Source organism: Amblyomma americanum, chromosome 2 (genome assembly GCF_052857255.1).
Source record: "Amblyomma americanum isolate KBUSLIRL-KWMA chromosome 2, ASM5285725v1, whole genome shotgun sequence".
NCBI lineage: Eukaryota > Metazoa > Arthropoda > Arachnida > Ixodida > Ixodidae > Amblyomma > Amblyomma americanum.
In genome coordinates this window covers 68,138,504-68,157,903 of record NC_135498.1, presented here as the reverse complement: position 1 = coordinate 68,157,903, position 19,400 = coordinate 68,138,504, and the positions used below count along the sequence as shown (strand labels likewise).

Below are 19,400 nucleotides of genomic sequence, written 5' to 3'. Positions count from 1 at the left end.
ACTTTGCGTCACACTCAATTAAAAAGTGATCTTCAGTGCGTCTGCTAAAAACATCTACAGATCGGCATAAGGAAGAAGTTTAATATATCGTTATTTATTGTTAAATTAGAAACATTTCAAAAATCACGTTTGCTTTCTCGAGCTAACAGACTGAAACGATATCGAATATTTGTAGAGCTCGTTTCCATATTTAAAGCTTCGCACCGGTTAGCTTAAACATCCTGTACATAGAATTCCAAAAGAATCACAGCAACGCCGCGACAGCTATAACATAATGCACCTTTCGCTTTTGCTTTCTATATACAAAAAAAGTTCGAATTGCGGGTCATATTTTTGCCGGACTCATAACGAGCCTGTCTATGCTATTCAATCGTTATGATTTCAGATACGCTGAAAGTGCAAGAAAACAATTGGCTTCGAGGTCCAGTAGAGCGTGCGTTCAAATTGGTATTCGAGGAAAGGAAATGGCGCATTAACTATCTCACTTCTAGGTGGATCCTTCAACCGCGCCGTGGGGGAAGTGATAAAGGAAGGAGTGAAATAAGAAAGAGGTGCAGTAGTGGAGGGTGCCGGAATAATTTCGACCGGCTGGGGATTATTATACGCGCACTGACATCAGAAAGAACACAGGCTCCTTTTCGGTCCCCGCTGTACAAGACAGCGAGAGGAAGAAAGGTCCCTCGTGCCCCTCTGCGCCACGACCGCTTCCATCCTCGCCAGAGAAAATGATCTATACGCTACGTTACAGACACATTCAACACAAATTGAAGTTGGCCTGTATCGGCGGGGCATTCCGTTGTAACCGAGAAGAGACCACTCTCCCCGAGAACGCAGCTTTTATAAGCTGGAAAAGAAAAAGAAAACGAAATACAGGTGTCGCCATCTCCCGCCGATTTCGAAAGTAAACTGCATGCGTCGACACCGAATTTTGGGGCGGCGGGAGTCGAACCCACTTCACTCCCTCCTTTACCCTTCCCTTACGGCGCGGTTCAGGTGTCCAACGATATATGAGACAGATACTGCGCCATTTCCTTTCCCCCCAAAACCAATTATTATTATTATTATTATTATTAATTTTGGGCGCCGATACGAGAGGCTAGGCTACACTATAATTTGCTTCAGAGCGACGATCACGGAGCCATTTGCGGTGTAGGTGTCAGGAGATTGAATCGAGTGGAGGTAAAATTTTTAAGTTGTATTTTTCCAGCCATGAACGATTAATTTGCTGCCTGAAAAACAAAATACCTCAAAAGAGCCAGACAATCAATTTTTACTCAGAACAATAATTAGATGACGTTGCCCTCAGTGTCGTATAGAGTTCGCTATTAGCGTTCTTGTATGCGATATTCGTTCACATTCTGGAACTCATATCGGAACCCTCCATGCCCTCTGCCCTGCGATACAAAAGCCAATGGAAGATTAGTTACTTTTTAGCAGCTTTAAATTCAATATGCTTTGCTGTTATCATAAGTTATTTCTTATTTAGATAAGATAACACGCGTTAATTATGTCTCAGTAAAAAAAAAAGTAAATAACCGCGGCGATTACGCTTCTTGGTAATGCGATTTTTGAGCGCAGCTCGGGCCGTACGTACTGGAACCGTAGGCGATCGCGTACGCAACACGCAGTGCCGAACGGAGGCGGCTCTGCACAGCGTTTTGCCGCCGATGAGCAACTCGTTGGGCGGACGGCCAGCGCGCTACTGTTGCGCCATCTCTGGGGAGCGATGCATGCCTAATCAGTGACGTCATCGGCAAGCAGACCACGGAGCCTATGATGAAGCGCGCTACTCATCTACACTAACAAAGTCCCGATAAAGGGACTTTCAATAGTTCCCTGCAGCACTGCCAAAGCTGCGATGAGTGCACAGGAGATGTTCCGACGCTGCAGAATGTAGTGCCACTATAAAATAGACATATGGGTGTATGGGGTAGCGTGCTTTAAAGCCCGAATGCGCCAAACGTTATTTCATGTCGAGCTTTAACGTACACTCGCGATACGTGCGCGATTGCCTGAGTTTAGCGTGCGCGACTCTTGTTTACGTTCGAACATCGTTTCCGAAATGGCGGCACCCTTCGAAGGAAGGTGCCGCCAGGGCACCTCAGTGCATAAGGTAAGGTAGAAAGAGAAAGAAAAGAGTGGGTGAGGTGTTAAATGAAGGATAAAAGGCTGGCCTATCTAATGAAGGCGAGGAGGGAGCTCTCCTCGCTGCAAAGCATGCACGATAAAATGCTCCTTGCGCTTACATTGACTATTTTTGACGGCCATAAAAAAATCAGTGGGATGTACCGAACATTCGAAATTACCGCGATGATCGTGAGTGGTCAGCGCCACTCGGTGCACGGTGGCAGCGGTGAAAACTGTAGAAATGTTCGTCCAGATTTCCTGGGCTGCGGAAGAGATAACCGAAAGTCTTTTAGGGTAACAGTGGATTCCAAGTGGGGAAATGAGTATACTCGGAGACAAAAGGAATTTAAGTAAGTTTTGTTTGTTGTTTTGTTTATGGTATATTATGAAATAAGAGAATTAGATGACAGATATGGAAATTTACCGGTTTATGATGCCTACGGGTTGGATCAGGGCACAAATACCGTTAATTGGAGATTAACATGGCTAGCCCTACAGCGAAGGTAGTGCGATTGATGATGATAATGATGATAATGATGACAACCGTTCGTGGCGTTCTAGCTTATGTTCAAGCATAGGCGACAATTAGCAAACCTTTGAGAAGGTCATTGTAACTTAAAGGTGCCAAAAAAACACAATTACCAACTAGTCTATCAAGAAGTTATCTTAAGCTATATTTGAGAAGATCACAAGGAATAATGAACCACAGCTTCTCAAATCGCCTGCTGATTTGAAAAATAAGTAAAGCACCATCGAAGCTAGATTTCTGACAATAGAAGAAAGTTTTCAAGAGCCAGAGTAGTATTGAGAGCATAGATATAGTTATTTTCGTTCTATTCGTTTGTCGCAAGGTGTTCGAACAAGGTATCTCATTGTGCCGTTCATCTTTTCAGGGTCGCAAGCATCGATTGTGCCGGGTGCCCTGCAAGGCTACGAGATACTGCACAAAGATCTGGGAGGAAAGTTTTCGTGGGAACAGCTGTTCGCACCCGCCATTAATTTGGCCAACAATGGCTTTCCCATCAAAAAGCACTTCGCGGACATCTTGAAGAGCCATGAATCCGAAATAGCGTCGAGTGCCGAGCTCCAGTAAGCATCCCTGTTGTTTTCCCTTTTGGTTCACGGTCGTTTCCTTTACGCGCTGATTACCAGCACAGGCAAAACTAAACCGCAGTACAACATATTTTGGCTCGCGGGTGCTTTCTGCCTGCGTTAGCCTGACGCACGGAGGAAGACTATATAGGAGTGGAAACTCCCTCGTCTGCGGCGACCAGAAAAGGTCACAAGCCCGCGGCGCCACTATCATGCTGGCGGCGCCTGGCGGCCTGGAAAGAAACTACTGAAATCCAACGTCACGGCGTGCCCGCTGAAGCAAACACCCGTGTCGTCTGCTTGTCGACTGCTTTGAGCGTACGCCACCGGAGAGCGCGCCGGAGCCGCCTGCCCTAGTGTTCCTGTATATGCTCCCGCAGGGAGCAGAGTTGAGTTGCGCGAAGGTCCGCCATTTTGTTCCAGGCTCTGCGGGAAAGCAGCTCCTCGAGCGCACAGGCGCTGGGATCATGGCGGGGCTGGCGTTGTAGAGCAGTTCGCTTTTTTTTTTTTAAAAGCTTACAAACGGCGCTCGATTGCGGGCATCCTTTTTTCCTTTTACTGCCTCAGTGCTCAGGGATCGATGGTAAGGCCATCATAATTCGTTGAAAATAACGTCGAAAAATAATCTGATTTGCCGAAAATATCATACAGCATGACAGAAAGATCGCGGAATGACAGCGATAGCTCGCATTACGGACATTAATGGCGCATAAATTCTTGGAAATGTAAAACCTGCGTGAGTTGTGCGATGAAGAGAAGTGCGGTAATGCATCTCCATGCAGAACCACATTGAAATACATTATTCTATAGGGTTGCGACCGCCGATTTTGCACGAAGCTTATGAAACCACTCTGCATACGATGTGAATGCGGGCAGTCTAAAGCGATGCATTTTACACGCAAGTAAATCTAACCCACCAAAGGCACAGATATCGCAAACTCGCGCGCTTATCTTTCACAAAATATACGTATCATTTGTCGCTCTGACTTCTAGCCCTCCATTGCATTTTTTCTATGCCCCTCCATTGCATTTTTTCTATGCCATGGTCATCTTTTCAAGCCAAACACATCACGTGCCGGAACTTCTTTAATATCCAAAAGTTTGAAAAGCCTGCCTTAATTAAGTCACTGCAGCTGAATTGTGGTATACGAGTTTCCAAGGGTCTCGAAAAGTGATATCTCTTTCTGGTGCTGTTATTTAATTGCTCGTTTTTGCATAAGCACTATTGCGTTTTCTCTTGAACTACTTGAATTATATGTACCGTCACTGGCGAGGAACCGGCGTTGCGCCTGGAAAGTAGGCTCTTTCACTTCAAACTGGAACAAACGTCGTCTGAGGAATCACGTGACGGCCGCTTGGCGAATGGCGTCAAGAGCAGCGCGAGGAAAACAGTCGCGCAACTCTGCTCCCTGCGGGAGCATATACAGGAACACTAGCCTGCCCTAAACTCCCGTTCCAGTGACTTTAGCCTGCCCGGGCGCTGCATTTTTTTTCCCTGCTGCTTCTACGAGGCGCCGCATGGCGCCGCCACTGCATGCGACCCCGTCGGCGCATAGTTGCCTGCGCTCGCTCGCGCTGACGGGAGTTTCACCTCCTATATAGTCTTGCTTCGTGGCCTGACGTGACGTACATCATCGGATTCGTACCTCGGTGGGATTCGGAGAATGAGGCGGCCTTCATAACTATTGCACCATAGATCTACCCCCGCTCAATGAACACGTGCACAGCTGGTGCAGGGGCCTAAGCCTGAAAGGCTTACCCATGTCCAGCGTTCCTGGAAATTTTTTTTAATATTGCCAAACTGTAAGGTATTCATACGGAAATATTGAAGGCAATGGTCCATTCTTCCCATATGTAGCAAAATATTTATTTTGTAATGTTTCCATCGCTCGCATGGAGCAGTTAAGACTGCCTTAGAAACCAATTGGGAACGCTTTGGACGATAGAAGAAACGTTAATAGCAAAACGATGCAAGCTTGCCGACCGAGATGTGCGGATATGTTGATTGTTATAGTGAAATCTTACAATATATAAAAAAACTGCTTTCATAAACTCTTTCCGTTCAAAAATGCTTTTGTCCAGAATTGTTGGGCACAGGCGCTCTTAATTGAGCTAAACTTGAAAACAGGAACCTTTTCTAGTCACACTGTGGCCAGGTGTTTCAGGGAAGCCCGCCGCTAATTTTTAAAAATAAGGTGTTTGGGGTAAACAGAAGCTTTCTGCGGCATAGTAATACCGGTGTTGGCGGACGTGAAAAAACAGGCGAATCGTGTTAACTAGTAAAGTGATTAACGAAATTCTAATAGTTAACTTTTAACTGTTATCGATATGCGCCCGTCTGCAATTAGAGATTTCTAGCCAGCTGTTAGTAATAACCGTAGCAGTTTTTAGAATTTCGAAATCTTCCATACTATCGCCGCTGTGGCTCAATTAATTAGGGCCACTTCAAAACCACGCGCCTGCTGGCGGATGCAAAGTGACGTCAATCAAATCGCGTTACTTCATGACGCACGTACTACGCAACAATCTCTGCCCCGCCCACGCTGGGGCAGCTAAGTGGCGAGGAGCGGGAAGCACTTCACCATTGTTCATATCAAACATTCTTGGACAAAAATTGTCAATACTGAAAAATTGTCAGTTACTGTGATGGAAATATTGAAGGTAATGTTCCATTCTTCCGATGTGTAGCAAAATGTTTATTTTAAACTTTTTTCATTGCTCGCATAAAGCAGTTAAGATTGCCATGCTATATAAAACCAATTAGGCACCCTTGCTACGATAGCGAAAACATTAATAGCAAAAAAAGTGCAACCCTGTAGAAAGGAAATCTGCGGATATATTGATTGTTATAGTGAAGTCTTACAATATGAGAAGAAATTGCGTTCATAAATTATTTCCTGATAAAAATGATTTTGTCCAGAATTGTTGGGTACATGAAAAAATTGAGTTCGTCAACAGCTTCTAAAATGCGTTTGTCGAGAAATTATGGGTACGCAGAAGAGCCCGAATAACGAGTTCAAAAACGAAACAACATTCGTATAGTACGCGCATCCTGGTTTAGTGCAGGATGTGGAGGTGTTTGAGTAGGCAGGTGTAGTGACCATTGGATGGTAAGGTCTCGAATTAGCCTAGAATTGAAGAGGTAACGGAGGAAACCACTGAGGAAGAATCCCGTAAACGAGTTTACGCTAAAATGAAAACTATACGAATTCAGAATCTCGCTGCAGAGCAGATATTCTGTTTAACTGGGGACGGCGACCTTATAGTATTTAAGCGATTAATGATAACCTCACATACGTCATTACGAGGTTGCAATAAAAGTGTGGATTAGGGTAGCTAGCTAAGCAGGATAACAGCAGGCTCTCAGAAGATTAAGGATCTGAGTAATAAATGCCAAAACATGGAAGCATCGAACGCCGCAGAGAGACTAGAACTGGCATAACTATCAAAGCTTATAAATGAGCGTACGACAGCCGACATAGGGAAATATAATATGGAGAAATTCCAGCATGCTTTTAAAAAACAGTGCTAACATAAAAGCTATCAAGCTATCTAGCTATCAAGCTAGACATAGGCAAAAACCAGATATATGCATTAAGAGACAAGAAGGGCAATGACATTAACAATATGCACAGGATAAAGCGGCCGAGGAACTCTATACAGATCTATATATTACCCAAAAAAATCGGGACGCTAATGGCGGAGGCACTGACGTGGAGGTATTGGAAATCCAGGGGGTAACGAAAGAGGTTGAAACGAAAGCCTTACAAGTCATGCAAATGGGGAAAACAGCTGATGAGTATCGGGTAACTGCACACCTGTTGAGAAATGGTGGGGAGGTTGTGCTAAAAGAACTTGCCACCCTGTAAGCGCAGTGCCTCAGGACTTCGAACGCACCCGAATCCTGGATGAACGCTCCCGTTATCGTAATGCGAAAGGAAGGGAACCGATTTGGCTAGTGTTTTCTAGCGTTGGCCGTTCGCAGCGCAAGACGTATGTCCTGTGAATTCTATGCAAAGTGCCGTTCATTTTTCGCGCAGGAAAATTTTTAAAGATGTCAAGAAGGAAGGCGACAAGCTCGTGCAAGCGGACCTCGGAAAAACACTGACGGACATTTCGAAGGAGGGCGCGAGCGCCTTTTACACAACGAAGGCCGGAGAACTCATCACAAAACTTGGTGCGTGCTACTCTCGCCTCCAAGTCAGGGCACGGCGACCAGTCAGCGTTGGTGCTCGCTTAACTGAAACGCAACAAACTTCGATCCCGCTATAGCCTATTGGAACGCTCAGCTATTGGCTGAAGCAGTGAAAAGAGTTTTCGCGCTCATATGGAGCGAGAAGTGCGACGATATAGTGCACTGGTACAGTAGCCATACATACGTCATCCGCTTCCGCGGGTCACCGCTGCGCCACGGCCGGTCTCGAGTTGAGCGCGCGCTCTCGAGGTCTCGAGAGTCTCGAGAGAAAGCGCACGTCAAGACCGGCCGTGGCTGCGCATGCGCAGATCGCCTAGAGAGCGCCAGATGGCGCCACGTGCCCGTTAGCTGCGTGAGGCTGCGTGCGCGCCTGTCGCGTCGGAACCAATCAGCGCGTACGCACTGACGACGTGCGGTAGCGGATTGCGCTTTGCTTTAACTCTCTGCTCTAGCGGCGGTGCACAGAACACCATCTGCGCGGTGAGTAAATTACACCGCAATTTCGTCGCAGGTCTGGGGGCTACTACTTAGCACATGAAGCATAATAGACTTACGAAAAGCAAATTATGTCATTCTAGAATCATCGCTGTTTTGATAAAATACGTGCGGAAATGTATTATTACGCGATAGCATAGGGAACTCGGTGTGGCGAAAAGCCGCCATGACCTAGTCTGAGTGTCAGACAAGGTCGAGGTGTGAAATAAAAGAACACATAATTGGCCGCGTGAGGGATTCGAGCCCGCAGTGGCGCGAAAAGATAAGCTTCTTTGGCCGCTTCATGAGGCCGCTACGCCATTGCTAGATCTTTTTTTCTTAAAACAAGAACACGTTTATTAACAATAATATATGTGCTACAAAGAAAACATTGCAGTGAATAGAATTTAAAATTTCTAGCATTCGTGTTTATACATGCGCGGGCGCGTAAATGTAACGCCGCGGGAGAGATTACGTCAGTGAAAGGGAGTTATCGTAGAATGGAAAAGAGGGAAAGCTTGGCCGTTAAAATGGAAAAGAAGTGCAAACAGGGAAGTTGTAGGGAAAAGTCCAGTACTAAAGTAAAAAAAAAATCCCGCGATAACACACGATTAAGGCTAGGAAAAAATCTCTCCAGGACGGGAAGAAAACTCAAGGTCGAAATATGGCCATGAAACGAAGGAGGGCAGGAATCGGAGGAGACCACTTGGTGGAGATAAACGAAGGGTGCAAGCGGACTGTTGCTGCTTCACTCAGTGCGACTTAAAGGTGCACTAATGATCATTTTCAATTATCACTCCGCGTATTACTACGTATATTACTCCACCGATTGCTCGCGAACCGAACAACACTTGCAACGAAACGCGATGGTGTCCCACAGATCACTCGAAAAAGCGTAGATCCATGGATGCCGCGGGATTGCAAACCTGGGTAGTGGGGCAAACAGGGTACATTCGAGAAAGGGGAACCGTCATCACCGACGCACCACAAAGAAAGAAGTTAAGCGTGCGCTTCCGCCAGATTAGCCGATGGGGCGCATTACCCTGCCACAGCAGTCTCGCGAAAGCAAACAGTACTCGGGTACTCTTATTCTTGTGGGCTTAATTTAACAGACGCTGTCTTACTGGATGGCAGGAGCACATCTTGCCTGAGAGAAAGCCCTTCTTCGCCACACTCGGTCAAGTCATCGACTAACACTTCAAGTATTGCACGCCGCAGGGAAAGTGCACGGCAGCGTATACACTGACGCCAAAGTATTTACCAGGTGTGTAAGTTAAGGTGGTGACTAATTTTTAAAAATAGGGTTTTTGTGATAAAGAAAGACTTTCTGCGACACAGCAAATCCAGCTTTGGCTGTCGTCAGAAAACAGGGGAATCATGTTAACTAGTAAAGTGATTAACTAAATTGTAATAGTTTCTAGCTATTACCGATAGGCACCTCATTGCAATTAGAGATTTGGAACAGGCCTTTAGTAATAGACATACAAGTTTTTAGGATTGCGATTTTTTTTAAGAATAGGGCTGCAATTTCGTGAGATTGAAAATGTGTGACGTGCGTAATTCCTGAAATTTTTGATGTCATTCATGTTATTCTGAAACAGGGGGCTTCAAATATACGCACACTCAAATTTTCAGATTTTTCTCCACAGTAGAACAAAGTGCACGTCTGAAGGATAAGGTACGGCTTGATGGTTCGATCTTCCCGAATCAGCTATGCGTAGTAAAATTATGTGTACCTTTACGGGCGTACCACATCTTAGACGCTTTTTGCATTCTTAATTTTATTCTTTTTTTGTTTTAGGGTGCACTGAGCACGTCAACACCATTAATGCACCCAGGCACCCTTTAGGTGGACACTAAGAACACAGAGGAAAATCACTTTAATAATGAGCAACCGGTTAAGCACTGAAAAGATCCGCGTGGAGCTCCAGAGCGCACTGGTCATCCAACTGGTCCAACGCCAGCCGGGCACTCCAGATAGACGGGGGGGGGGGGGCATTTGAAGGGCTACTAAACACTGAAAGTGACAGTGCTTCAGACAGGCACAGCGCAAGGGGCAGCTGGGGCAGCAGGGACTGGTCAGAGCGCTTGCAAAAGAGGTGCAGAGAAGCTGTGCTGAGAAGGCTATTGGTGCGAAGCTTGCGGAGAATATGAGTCTGGGCCACGCTGAGCTAAGGGCAGTGTTTGGAGAGTGCCTGGAAGGAGTCACGGAGCTGTGTGGTTCGCAGAGCCTCGTCACAAGTCAAAGATCTTAGCCAGCAGATCGCAGACGCTAGATGAGAGTTTCGCGAGACAGCTTTTGGACCAGGTCATTGCATCCGATCCCAGCGTGGCCAGGGATAGGTTATAAAGGGCTTCACTGAGGTTGTCGTGGAAATCTAACGAGACTGTGCGGTTTTTAAGAGAGCGAATGGCATGCATGGTATCCACGTATAATGTGTATACTGATCTGGGGCCGAGTATTCTATATAAGCTGCCCATTTTAAAATGGCAATTTCTCGTCCGTATGGTCCTCTGTCATTGGTCGCTCAGATATATCCGCGACTTTCAATCGTCAGTGGAAAGCGACCCGGCCATTGCGTAGAAGGAGACGGGACCTCACCGTTGGCTGTATATCGCAGCCAATGGCAGCCAGTGGGCAGGTGCGGTCGCATGCTGTTGACAGAGCGCTGCGATGCACCTCAGCAGTGGTTGCATATCGCAGCTAATGCCAACCAATGGTGAGATTCGGGTGTCAACCACCTAATGGCCGGGTCGCTTTCCACAAACGCTTGAAAGCCGCGGGTACATCTGAGTGACCAATGACAGATGACCAGACGGACGCGAAATGACCTTTTTTAAAATGGGCAGCTTAAAGAATACGGCCCCTGGGTATCATAATTACAGTCAGGGACACCGCAATTCTAGTGCATATTGAGAAATATGGTCGGCAGCTTTTTGTAGGGACTGTTCAGCTTCCCTCTAAGAGTGCACGCAGAAGACTAATAAGCAGCGTCTTTTAAAGCAGTCGGTACTTGTGCAACTCCGAAACAATCAAGACCTGTGAACTGCAATCAGCAAAAAGGGTGGAACTGTGCCTATCACGCCTCAGTGTATGGGTGTCTAAGCCATGCTTGGCAGCCATTTCAGGAAGTGCAAGAGGGAAGCTACAGACAGGAAAACGAACCCACAAGGATGCTTTTCTTTTTACAGTGTAGCGGCATAGAAAAAAAAAGACTCCACAGCGCCTTGTCCGCTCCTTGTCTACTGCTGCTCTGCTGCTTCGTGATTACGTAGCCCAATTTCTTGGCTGCGGCGACGCACTCGAGCAAGCCGGACTTAAAAGGAGAAGTCGTCTGCTTAGTCGTCTGCTTAGCCCTCTGTGGTTAAAAAGTAGCGAACAGTTTCTATCCAGCCGCCTCGACTACTATGGGCCCGTGGGGAACTAATGAAGGATGGTGATTTGGGCTTGTTGGTTCATCACAGAAAAGGAAATTCGCAGCGCAGTGAAACGCACGGAGGACAGAAGAAACACAAGCACAAGCGCTGACACTAGCAACTGAAAACGGTTTTATTTGCACGGTATTTATTGCACGTGCAAATAAAAACGTTTTCAGTTGGTAGTGTCAGCTCTCGTGCTTGTGTTTCTTCTGTCCTCCGTGCGTTTCTTTGCGCTGCAAATTTCCTCTTCTGGGCCCGTGGAGTGGAGAGCATAGGCCGAAAGGTCACGTCCTGCCAGCCGGCCTATTGCTGCCTATCGTGCAACCGGTCTGTCACGCGTCACCTACTAGCGCTGCTCCTTGCAACCCTCTAGGGGGCGTTCATGTAGTTGTCGCGATCTTTAAAATTGTCGTTCCTGCTGATGACGCGTGACGCGCCGTTCAGTGCATCTAATGGCTTGAATGCTGGCGTGTATGGAGTGTTAGAGTCACCAGGTTTGGCCCTGCGCCTTCTCCTGAGTGGTTGGCGGCAAGGCCGACCTGCACACGGGACTTCGTCTCCAAAAGGTCATTTCGGTTCGCAGGTGCCACAACTCTTACTGCTCAAGACTTCTCAGGCTACAAAGCCAGCTGGGTTGAACCTATCACGCAAAACACGGTCGAAGACGAGGAGTTTTTCACCGCGCCATTCCCGTCCAGCGGCGTCCTGATTACCGCCGGAGTCGAAAGAGCTTCCATTGGGTGAGCGCTTCCTGCAGATGTAGCCATGGCCTCGTGAAACGATGCGCAGTTGGAGCGAACTGTGGTCAGTGAGAATTATACGGTTACGCAGACACGGAGAACAGCAAAAGACGAGTACGCGCTTAGCATGAGTACGAAGCACCTGTATCACACACTGGTTGGAAGAAGAATCGCGTACCGGCTGGCAGTGCAAACCAGTAAAAAAAATAGCTGTGGTTTAAAGTTTGGTTAACCCTGGTGAGAAGAGAAAGCTTCCTTTGCATGGCTACGTTCACAAGCGCCGCACACACACTGCCGAACGGATTCTTTGTAAAGCGTCGATGGAATGCACGTACAGCCGAGTCGGACTCGCTGAGTCTGAGCACAAAGTCAGTCTTCCGCCGCACCGTCTCACTTGAAACCATCTCCGCGTCCAGTGCCGAAGTTGAAGAAACCTCCGACTCTGCGTCGCTGGTTAGACGGCACGCTTCGAGATCACGAGGCTGAATCAGCAGATGAAGTTAGAAGGTCACGTTGTCTTTCGGCCAATCATCAATTTAATCTCCACCTGCCACGGTAGGCAGGTTGCTCACAGTCCGATGGGACAGCTGCCACCTGCCACGGTGGGCATATTGTGATGACGTCAGCAGGTCACATACCTCTGCCAACGAACCAGGGCAGTTCAAGGATAAACTGCACTGACGATGCCCTCTTGAAAACCTAGCGTAGTGAAGCTTTCTCTTCAAAACACAACAAAATTTAAATGGCACCCTAGTCGAAATCAAGAAGAAATGGACGCGGGCAGGGCGTGTAATGCGAAGGCAAGATAATCGATGGTCCTTAAGTGAACGGAATTGATTCGAAGCGAAGGAAAGCGTAGCAGGGGGCGGCAGAAAGTTAGGTGGGCGGATGAGATTATGAAGTGGGCGGGGTTAGGGTGGCCGCAGCTGCCACAGGACAGGGTTAATTGGAGACACATGGGATAGACCTTTGCCATGATGATGATGATGATGATGATGATGATGATGATGAATTTCTTGTTACGCGAGCGTGGTGGAAAACATGAACTAAACCACTCTCGCGATCTCCCGGTAAAGATATCTGAGAAATAAGGGGAGTAATTACTCATTAGCATCCACCCAAGCGCAGCCGCACGGCTGCACAGGAAAACTTTCAAAAAAACTTCGCATTTGAAGGAAAATTTGCCCTGGTCCGAGGATCGAACCCGGGAACACTGCCTGTCTGAGGCAAACACTGCAGTCAGCAAACCATGGCTTGCTGACTGCAGTGTGACTAAAAATTGTATAAATGTGCTTGTTTGTTCCTGTTTTGTTCATTATTATCTGTATCTATACTAATGCCCCTCTACTTGGACCCAAGGGTCTGCAGTATGCAATAAATAAATAATAAATAAATAAATAAACCAAGCTGGCCAAGACTAGTAGCAGGCACTAGGGGGAGGCCGCATTGATCTATACCTTGAAGTGGAAACGTGTTAATTCAATGTCTACGGGAACCCCCAGGGTGGAATAGATTTGAAATAAGGAAGTGGCTACCGTCCTAGTTTTTTTTACCTAGTAGAGAGTCTTCCATTCACAGGCGATGTTCCCGGGTTTGACAGCCGGGTCAAGACTGATTTTTCTTGCAACTACAAGTTCCCACGAAAGCTGTAGATACATCTTTCTTTAGTAACTGCATGGCTGCGCCTGGGCGGAGGTCAGTAAATAATTACTCCTTCGAGTGATTACAAGGCTTGTGCAAGGCAGCAGAAACGACTTGTTTTTTCCCCTTTTATTTTATAGTCGGCGTCGCCATTTTAATGTTTTACTGTAATCGTCCCAGAAAATACGATTTTTCGTCTTAACTTCATCATTACTCGCTTCTTTCAAGTGTACGCCAATTTGAGGGAATCCCTTAAGCACACTGGATATCAGGTGAGCGAATACGCGAGGTTAAATCACCCTGTTTTCGTTGTGTCGAAATTTTGCAGACAAAATAAACGCCTGAGCCTTCAGCGATGTCGTACATTGACGGCAGTAATTTGCCGAGCCACGATGTATACGATAGTGCGAACACGCTATCTATGAAGTGTGGGCATCATCGGGCCCAGTGCTGATCGCCGTACTGACCTTGTCTTGGAAACTTTTGCGCAGCTATCTTAAAAAGAGGCGCAGTGCGAAACTTGTGTACCGTAGCAGTGGTAGCAACTGTCGTACTTTAAGGAAGTTAGAAGACGGCTGCATAGAAAGGACTTCGGCACTGGCATCGACTGCGCCCTTCTGTTCCTTTCTGCTATATTTCTGTGGCCGGGTATGAGCCTTTTCTAGGCCGTGATCTTTCTACAGTCAAAGTTCTCTCTAGCCGCAAAAACTGCCCTAATTTCGTCGATAATTCTTCAAATTCCCTTAAAACATGTATAAAGATTGTCTTAACCCTTCATCGTAAATTTGTTCGAAAAGTCTTTGAAAAAGGGAAAAGTTCCTGAATGAAATATCACTGTCTACCGCATTCTCATTCACCTTTTGTTCGGTCCACATCTACAGCATGCTCACTGCTTTTAGCGGTGGCGTCCGCCTCGCATCAGTGATGCGTATAGGTTCGATCTCCAGTGCCACTGGGTACCACTCTCGCCCCCCCTTCCCCCCCCCCCCCCCCCCCCCTGATAGAATAGGTACAAGCTTTCGCCTGGCCTAGTGATCGGCTCATCTGTGGTGAAATGCTTGCGGAAATGGTTTTTGACCTCACCTTGCGTAGACGGAAATAGCTTGCGTCATGGCGCTCTTTTGCCAAAGCTGACATTGCGCCATAAAGATTCACCACCGCCACAACCGCCACCATGATCACTGCTCTTTTTACACCGCAGCTGTTAAACGCCCCTCCTTGGGTTGGGCGTCGGCGTCGTCGTAGTAGACCTTTGTAGTAACCGGCAGTGCTATAGCGCAGGAGTAGGCTATGGCGAGAGCGGAGGAATGTGGCATGCGCCGTCTGCGGCCGCGGCTGCAAAACACACTACCTAGTGGAGAGGCAGTGGACTGGAGAGCAGTCGACGAACCTGTATGTGTAGAAAAAAAAAAGACTCGTATATAAATGTACTACCCGGGGCAAAAGTGGTATTCTCCACGCAGCGGGAGCCGGAACAACAGAAAACTGCATCGTAACGCCATCTACAGGCGGCATCTGGGATCGATGCAGCTAATGGGAGCCCTCTGTTATCTGCAGGCATGTCGCTTGGCTCGTTTCAATGTTCCGTGCGTTAGATGGCGTTATGATGCAGTTTTCCGTTGCTCCGGCTCCCGCTGCGTGGAGTATACCACTTTCGTCCCCGATAAAACTTAATATGTTCATGCCTCTGAAAATCTGTACCTAAAACATCCCGAAATGAAAATACCTCAACAGCGGCGCTGAAAATTCGCATTATTGAATATCGCAATCGTCCAGTAAATTTCTTTTTTCTCTTCGCAGGTTCACTAGCAGACATCAGACAAGCACATTTAGCGCCAAAGATAACAGAGGCATGCTCCCATAGTGAGTACATGGTGTTTACGTCGTCACGGCGAGTGTGGTACAACTGCTTTATTCCACATGTTTCAATCCGGTTTCTGTTTCGCACTATGCCGCTACGTCGAGAGCAGCTAGGGCCCCTAGATGCGCTCATCTGCGCGCGCAGCCCACGACAGCAGTGAAACTGGGTGAACATATGTGTTTTACTATACCAGCCCAAAAGTGCTTCCCTGGCATATTCCCGCGGTTTGTAAAGCGTTCGCCTCACTTTCAGTATCCCTGCTGACACAGTAAGTGGCGGGCGTTAGAACAGAGCGACTGCTCGGCAGCCACTGCTGTAGTGGCAAGGTGCAGGGGAACAATTTTCTTTTGTTGCCAGGGCGCAAATGGTACAGGTAGCGCCAATATGAAAGGGAAGGTCAAGACGATCAGTGCGATTCATGCGGTTGAGTATGCGTTAGCATTAGTACTCTCTCCTGATGGCGGCGGGTGGCGTAATCCATTCCATCAATCACCGTGTGACACGCCGTACCCCCTCTTCCTTCTTTTAACCTCTCGACTCTGATTGGCGATTGCACTGTCCTTCTCCCCAGTCTCCCCACCCGTCGCCTCCCACCCTCTCTTTTTCTCCTTCCCTCCACTTTCCTCTCCCTTATCTCCCCTGAAAGTGGACAGGGTATACCCTCCCTCCGCTCTCCCACCTGCCAACTGAGGCTTCAGGCGGACTAACAGATTTCAAGAGCGTTAGCTCTTACTACTTACGTTTGTCAAGGACGCGTCTGTCTGCGATGAAGGTCAAATTAACCAAAGCAGTAACCACGTGACCACACTATATCGCATAGCAACAGTCGGCGCTTAGCGCCTCAATTGATACCTATACTTTCGATCCATTATATATATATATGGGCTAGTATAGCGGCCATCGAAGTAGGACCCACCCCACCCCCCCCCCCCTGGACCACCATTTGCGTGAAATTTGAAGGCCACCCGTTTGACACAGAATGTTAGAAGTGGTGTCAAATAACATGACATGTTCCTAAGGATAAAATTACTAATTGATTTGAAGCCCAACATATGTGTGGGATTCGCAACGACGAAATTTCCGCCCCCAAACCGTGCATTCCGAGGACCTTCAGACTGCCATTACGGCCGAACCGTTTGTCGCAGGGGGTTACCGGTGGTGTCAAACGATTCGTCGCGTTGTGACGCACATGTTTATAAAATTTATTAAGTGATATAACAAGTAAATATACTGGATATAGCGAAGGTGGCTGTAAACCGCAATAGCAGTGCGAAATCTATGAGGTAGATGGTGCCGCTTGTGTCGTAGAAGGGATGTTTGGATTTGGTCTTCTCCACGTTTGCTGAGCGCAGCGATGGAAACACTTGAAGCTCCAGTAGCTAACGCTGTTAAGTCGAACACTAAGGTGATGCTGGCGGAGAATTTTTCCAACACAGGGACTGTAATGACAACGCATTAAGTACTTTTTGAACTACCGCATTACGCTCTTTACAGAAAAGACTGTACTGTAAATTAGATGCCATCAGTGTAGCATTAATGCACTTAAATATTATTTTCCCCAAACAATACAACTTATTGCAAAATGATGTCAAACTAAATTTTGTTCACGGACATCAGCTGACTTCACCTTTTTGCTTCTATTGTGCTGTATATGCCTTCGATACTGCACTTTTACTGAGTTTTATTTTATTTTTGCTGGGCCCACTAGTGTGTACCTCTTTGTAACTAGATCCTTTCTATAATTTGTGAAGCTGGCTTCCTCTCATTGCACTTGGTCCTAATAATGACGTCACTGGCCATGAGTAATACTTTGATGATGCACTCAGCGCCGATGGTACTGCTATACAGGGCCACGTACTGATTTAGCAAGACCCACGTTGACTTATTACGCTTAAAACTCAACACCCCAACCACGGCTATTTATTGTTTTCAAAATTTCCTCCCCTGCCGTCGTAGACAAGTGAAGTCAATTTGGAACCGGCTCAATGTATACAGAAAATATTTCTCAATCGTTAATGAATGAGTCGAAATATCAAGGTATGCTCTCGGCCAGAACGATGACAATGACGTTAAAAGAATCCAGGAATGAAGTACGTGAAACAAAACATTAGTGCTCTAAGCGAGTGGAATACAGGGTGTTTCACCTAAGATTTAACACAATTTTTTAAAATATGTTTTTGGAGTCAGAAGACCGCTTTTTTCGGCATAGCATTGTCAGCGGTGTAGTACATCACAAACAAGATAAGACGTGCTAACTAGCAGGTTGGTTAACTAATATGGAATAGTTAACTCCTGAACTATTACTGTCAGGCCCGTAGCCTACCGAGAGGCGTGTAGCCCGCCGTTAGTAATATTCATAGCAGTTTTTAGAACTTCGAAAACGAGGTTATCCTCGGCGCTGTGGCCCAAGGAATTTTGGTCATTTCGACGAGTTACCTGCACTGGAGGAGTCGCTTTGCCTGCAAGCTTTCCGAAAGCACGTGTATCTTGGTGCGACGTAGCCAGAGTTTGCTGGGCCACAGCGCCGAGGGTAACCGTGTTTTCGAAATTCTTAAAACTGATATGAATATTACTTACAGTGGGGTACACGCCTCTCAATAATTAAGGAGCCTAACGGTACTAGTTAAAAATTTAACCACGCAATTAACTAATCGTTACCCATTAGTTAACCAGCCTGCTATTTAGCACGTCTTAGTTGTTTAGTGATGTATTACACCGCTGACAATGCTATGCGGAAAAAAGCGCTCTTTTAACTCAGAAAGCAATTTTTAAAAATTATATAAAGGCTTAGGTGAAACACCCTGTATATTCCCGAAATGTATTGTCGGTAGTCCCAGTGTTCATGCCCTTATGGTAGATTTTGAAGAAAATACATGTGTAAGACATTTTGTTCTTAGCGAATCTGGAAGCCAGTCGCTCTAAGGAAAGTCTCTCGCCGCCAACGCCAGAATCAGAGTCATGTTTATTTTACATTTATCATTCCTGGGGTGCATGCACTGATCTTTGCTTTCACTCATACCCCAGCTTAAAAAAACGGATGCAGCACGTGCTCGTCGCGATACCCGAGTTGGATGGAAGAGAAGCAGACCTCGTAAGTTGATAGCGCGTCACTTGTACCTGGCTGCCTTATTATTGCAAGTGCCTTTTCCGAACAGCTTCCTCGACCACACTCGTGTGTATATACTAAAAACTGGGAGGACACTTAAAACACTGGAGTGTGATAAGTATTAGAGATCCCCATTGTTGCTACTCTGATGCAGTCGAAGTCAAGAACTGGTTCTAACCGGAATTTCCGGCCATTTTTTCTTTGTTTTCTTTTCTCGTGGGCAGTTGTGATTACATCATAAAATCGCGCCACCACTCTCTACCAATCAGTAATTGAATTCTCACTTCCCACGGTGGGCTGGTTGCACACAATCCGTTCTTTTTTTATTAACAGCGACTGCTGTTATGAGTGCGTTCCTTTGTTCTGCAGCGTCGGCATAACATAGAGGCACCGGAGCGGTCCGAACCTCGTGAAGTTACGAGTGGCAACGTAGTAACCTAACTTCAACTCTATCGTAGAAAACATTGTCTATGCATAGACAATATTATATTGACCATCCCAAACAGCTCTCCCTGAATGTCGGTTTAAACGGTGGTAACCGTCCCGCGATGTTTCGCGCGTGTGTGTGTGTGTGTGTGTGTGTGTGTGTGTGTGTGTGTGTGTGTGTGTGTGTGTGTGTGTGTGTGTGTGTGTGTGTGTGTACGTGTGTGCGTGTTTGTGTTTGTGTGTGTTTGCGTGTGTTTGCATGTGTGTATGTGCGTGCGCGAGTGTTTGTGTATGTATGTGTGTTTGTGTGTGTGCGCG

At 46.8% G+C, this 19,400-nt stretch overlaps 1 protein-coding gene across 1 annotated transcript in view; it reads left to right on the top strand.

Annotated features, from left to right (window-relative positions):
- Positions 1–19,400, top strand: part of LOC144118657 (glutathione hydrolase 1 proenzyme-like) — a 65,775-nt gene that overhangs the window by 26,136 nt on the left and 20,239 nt on the right. Inside the window, exons 5-9 of the mRNA XM_077651527.1 lie at positions 3,021–3,216; positions 7,260–7,396; positions 11,892–12,048; positions 15,490–15,552; positions 18,575–18,641. Coding sequence (XP_077507653.1) covers positions 3,021–3,216; positions 7,260–7,396; positions 11,892–12,048; positions 15,490–15,552; positions 18,575–18,641 — 620 coding nt within the window. The remainder of the gene's footprint in view (positions 1–3,020; positions 3,217–7,259; positions 7,397–11,891; positions 12,049–15,489; positions 15,553–18,574; positions 18,642–19,400) is intronic.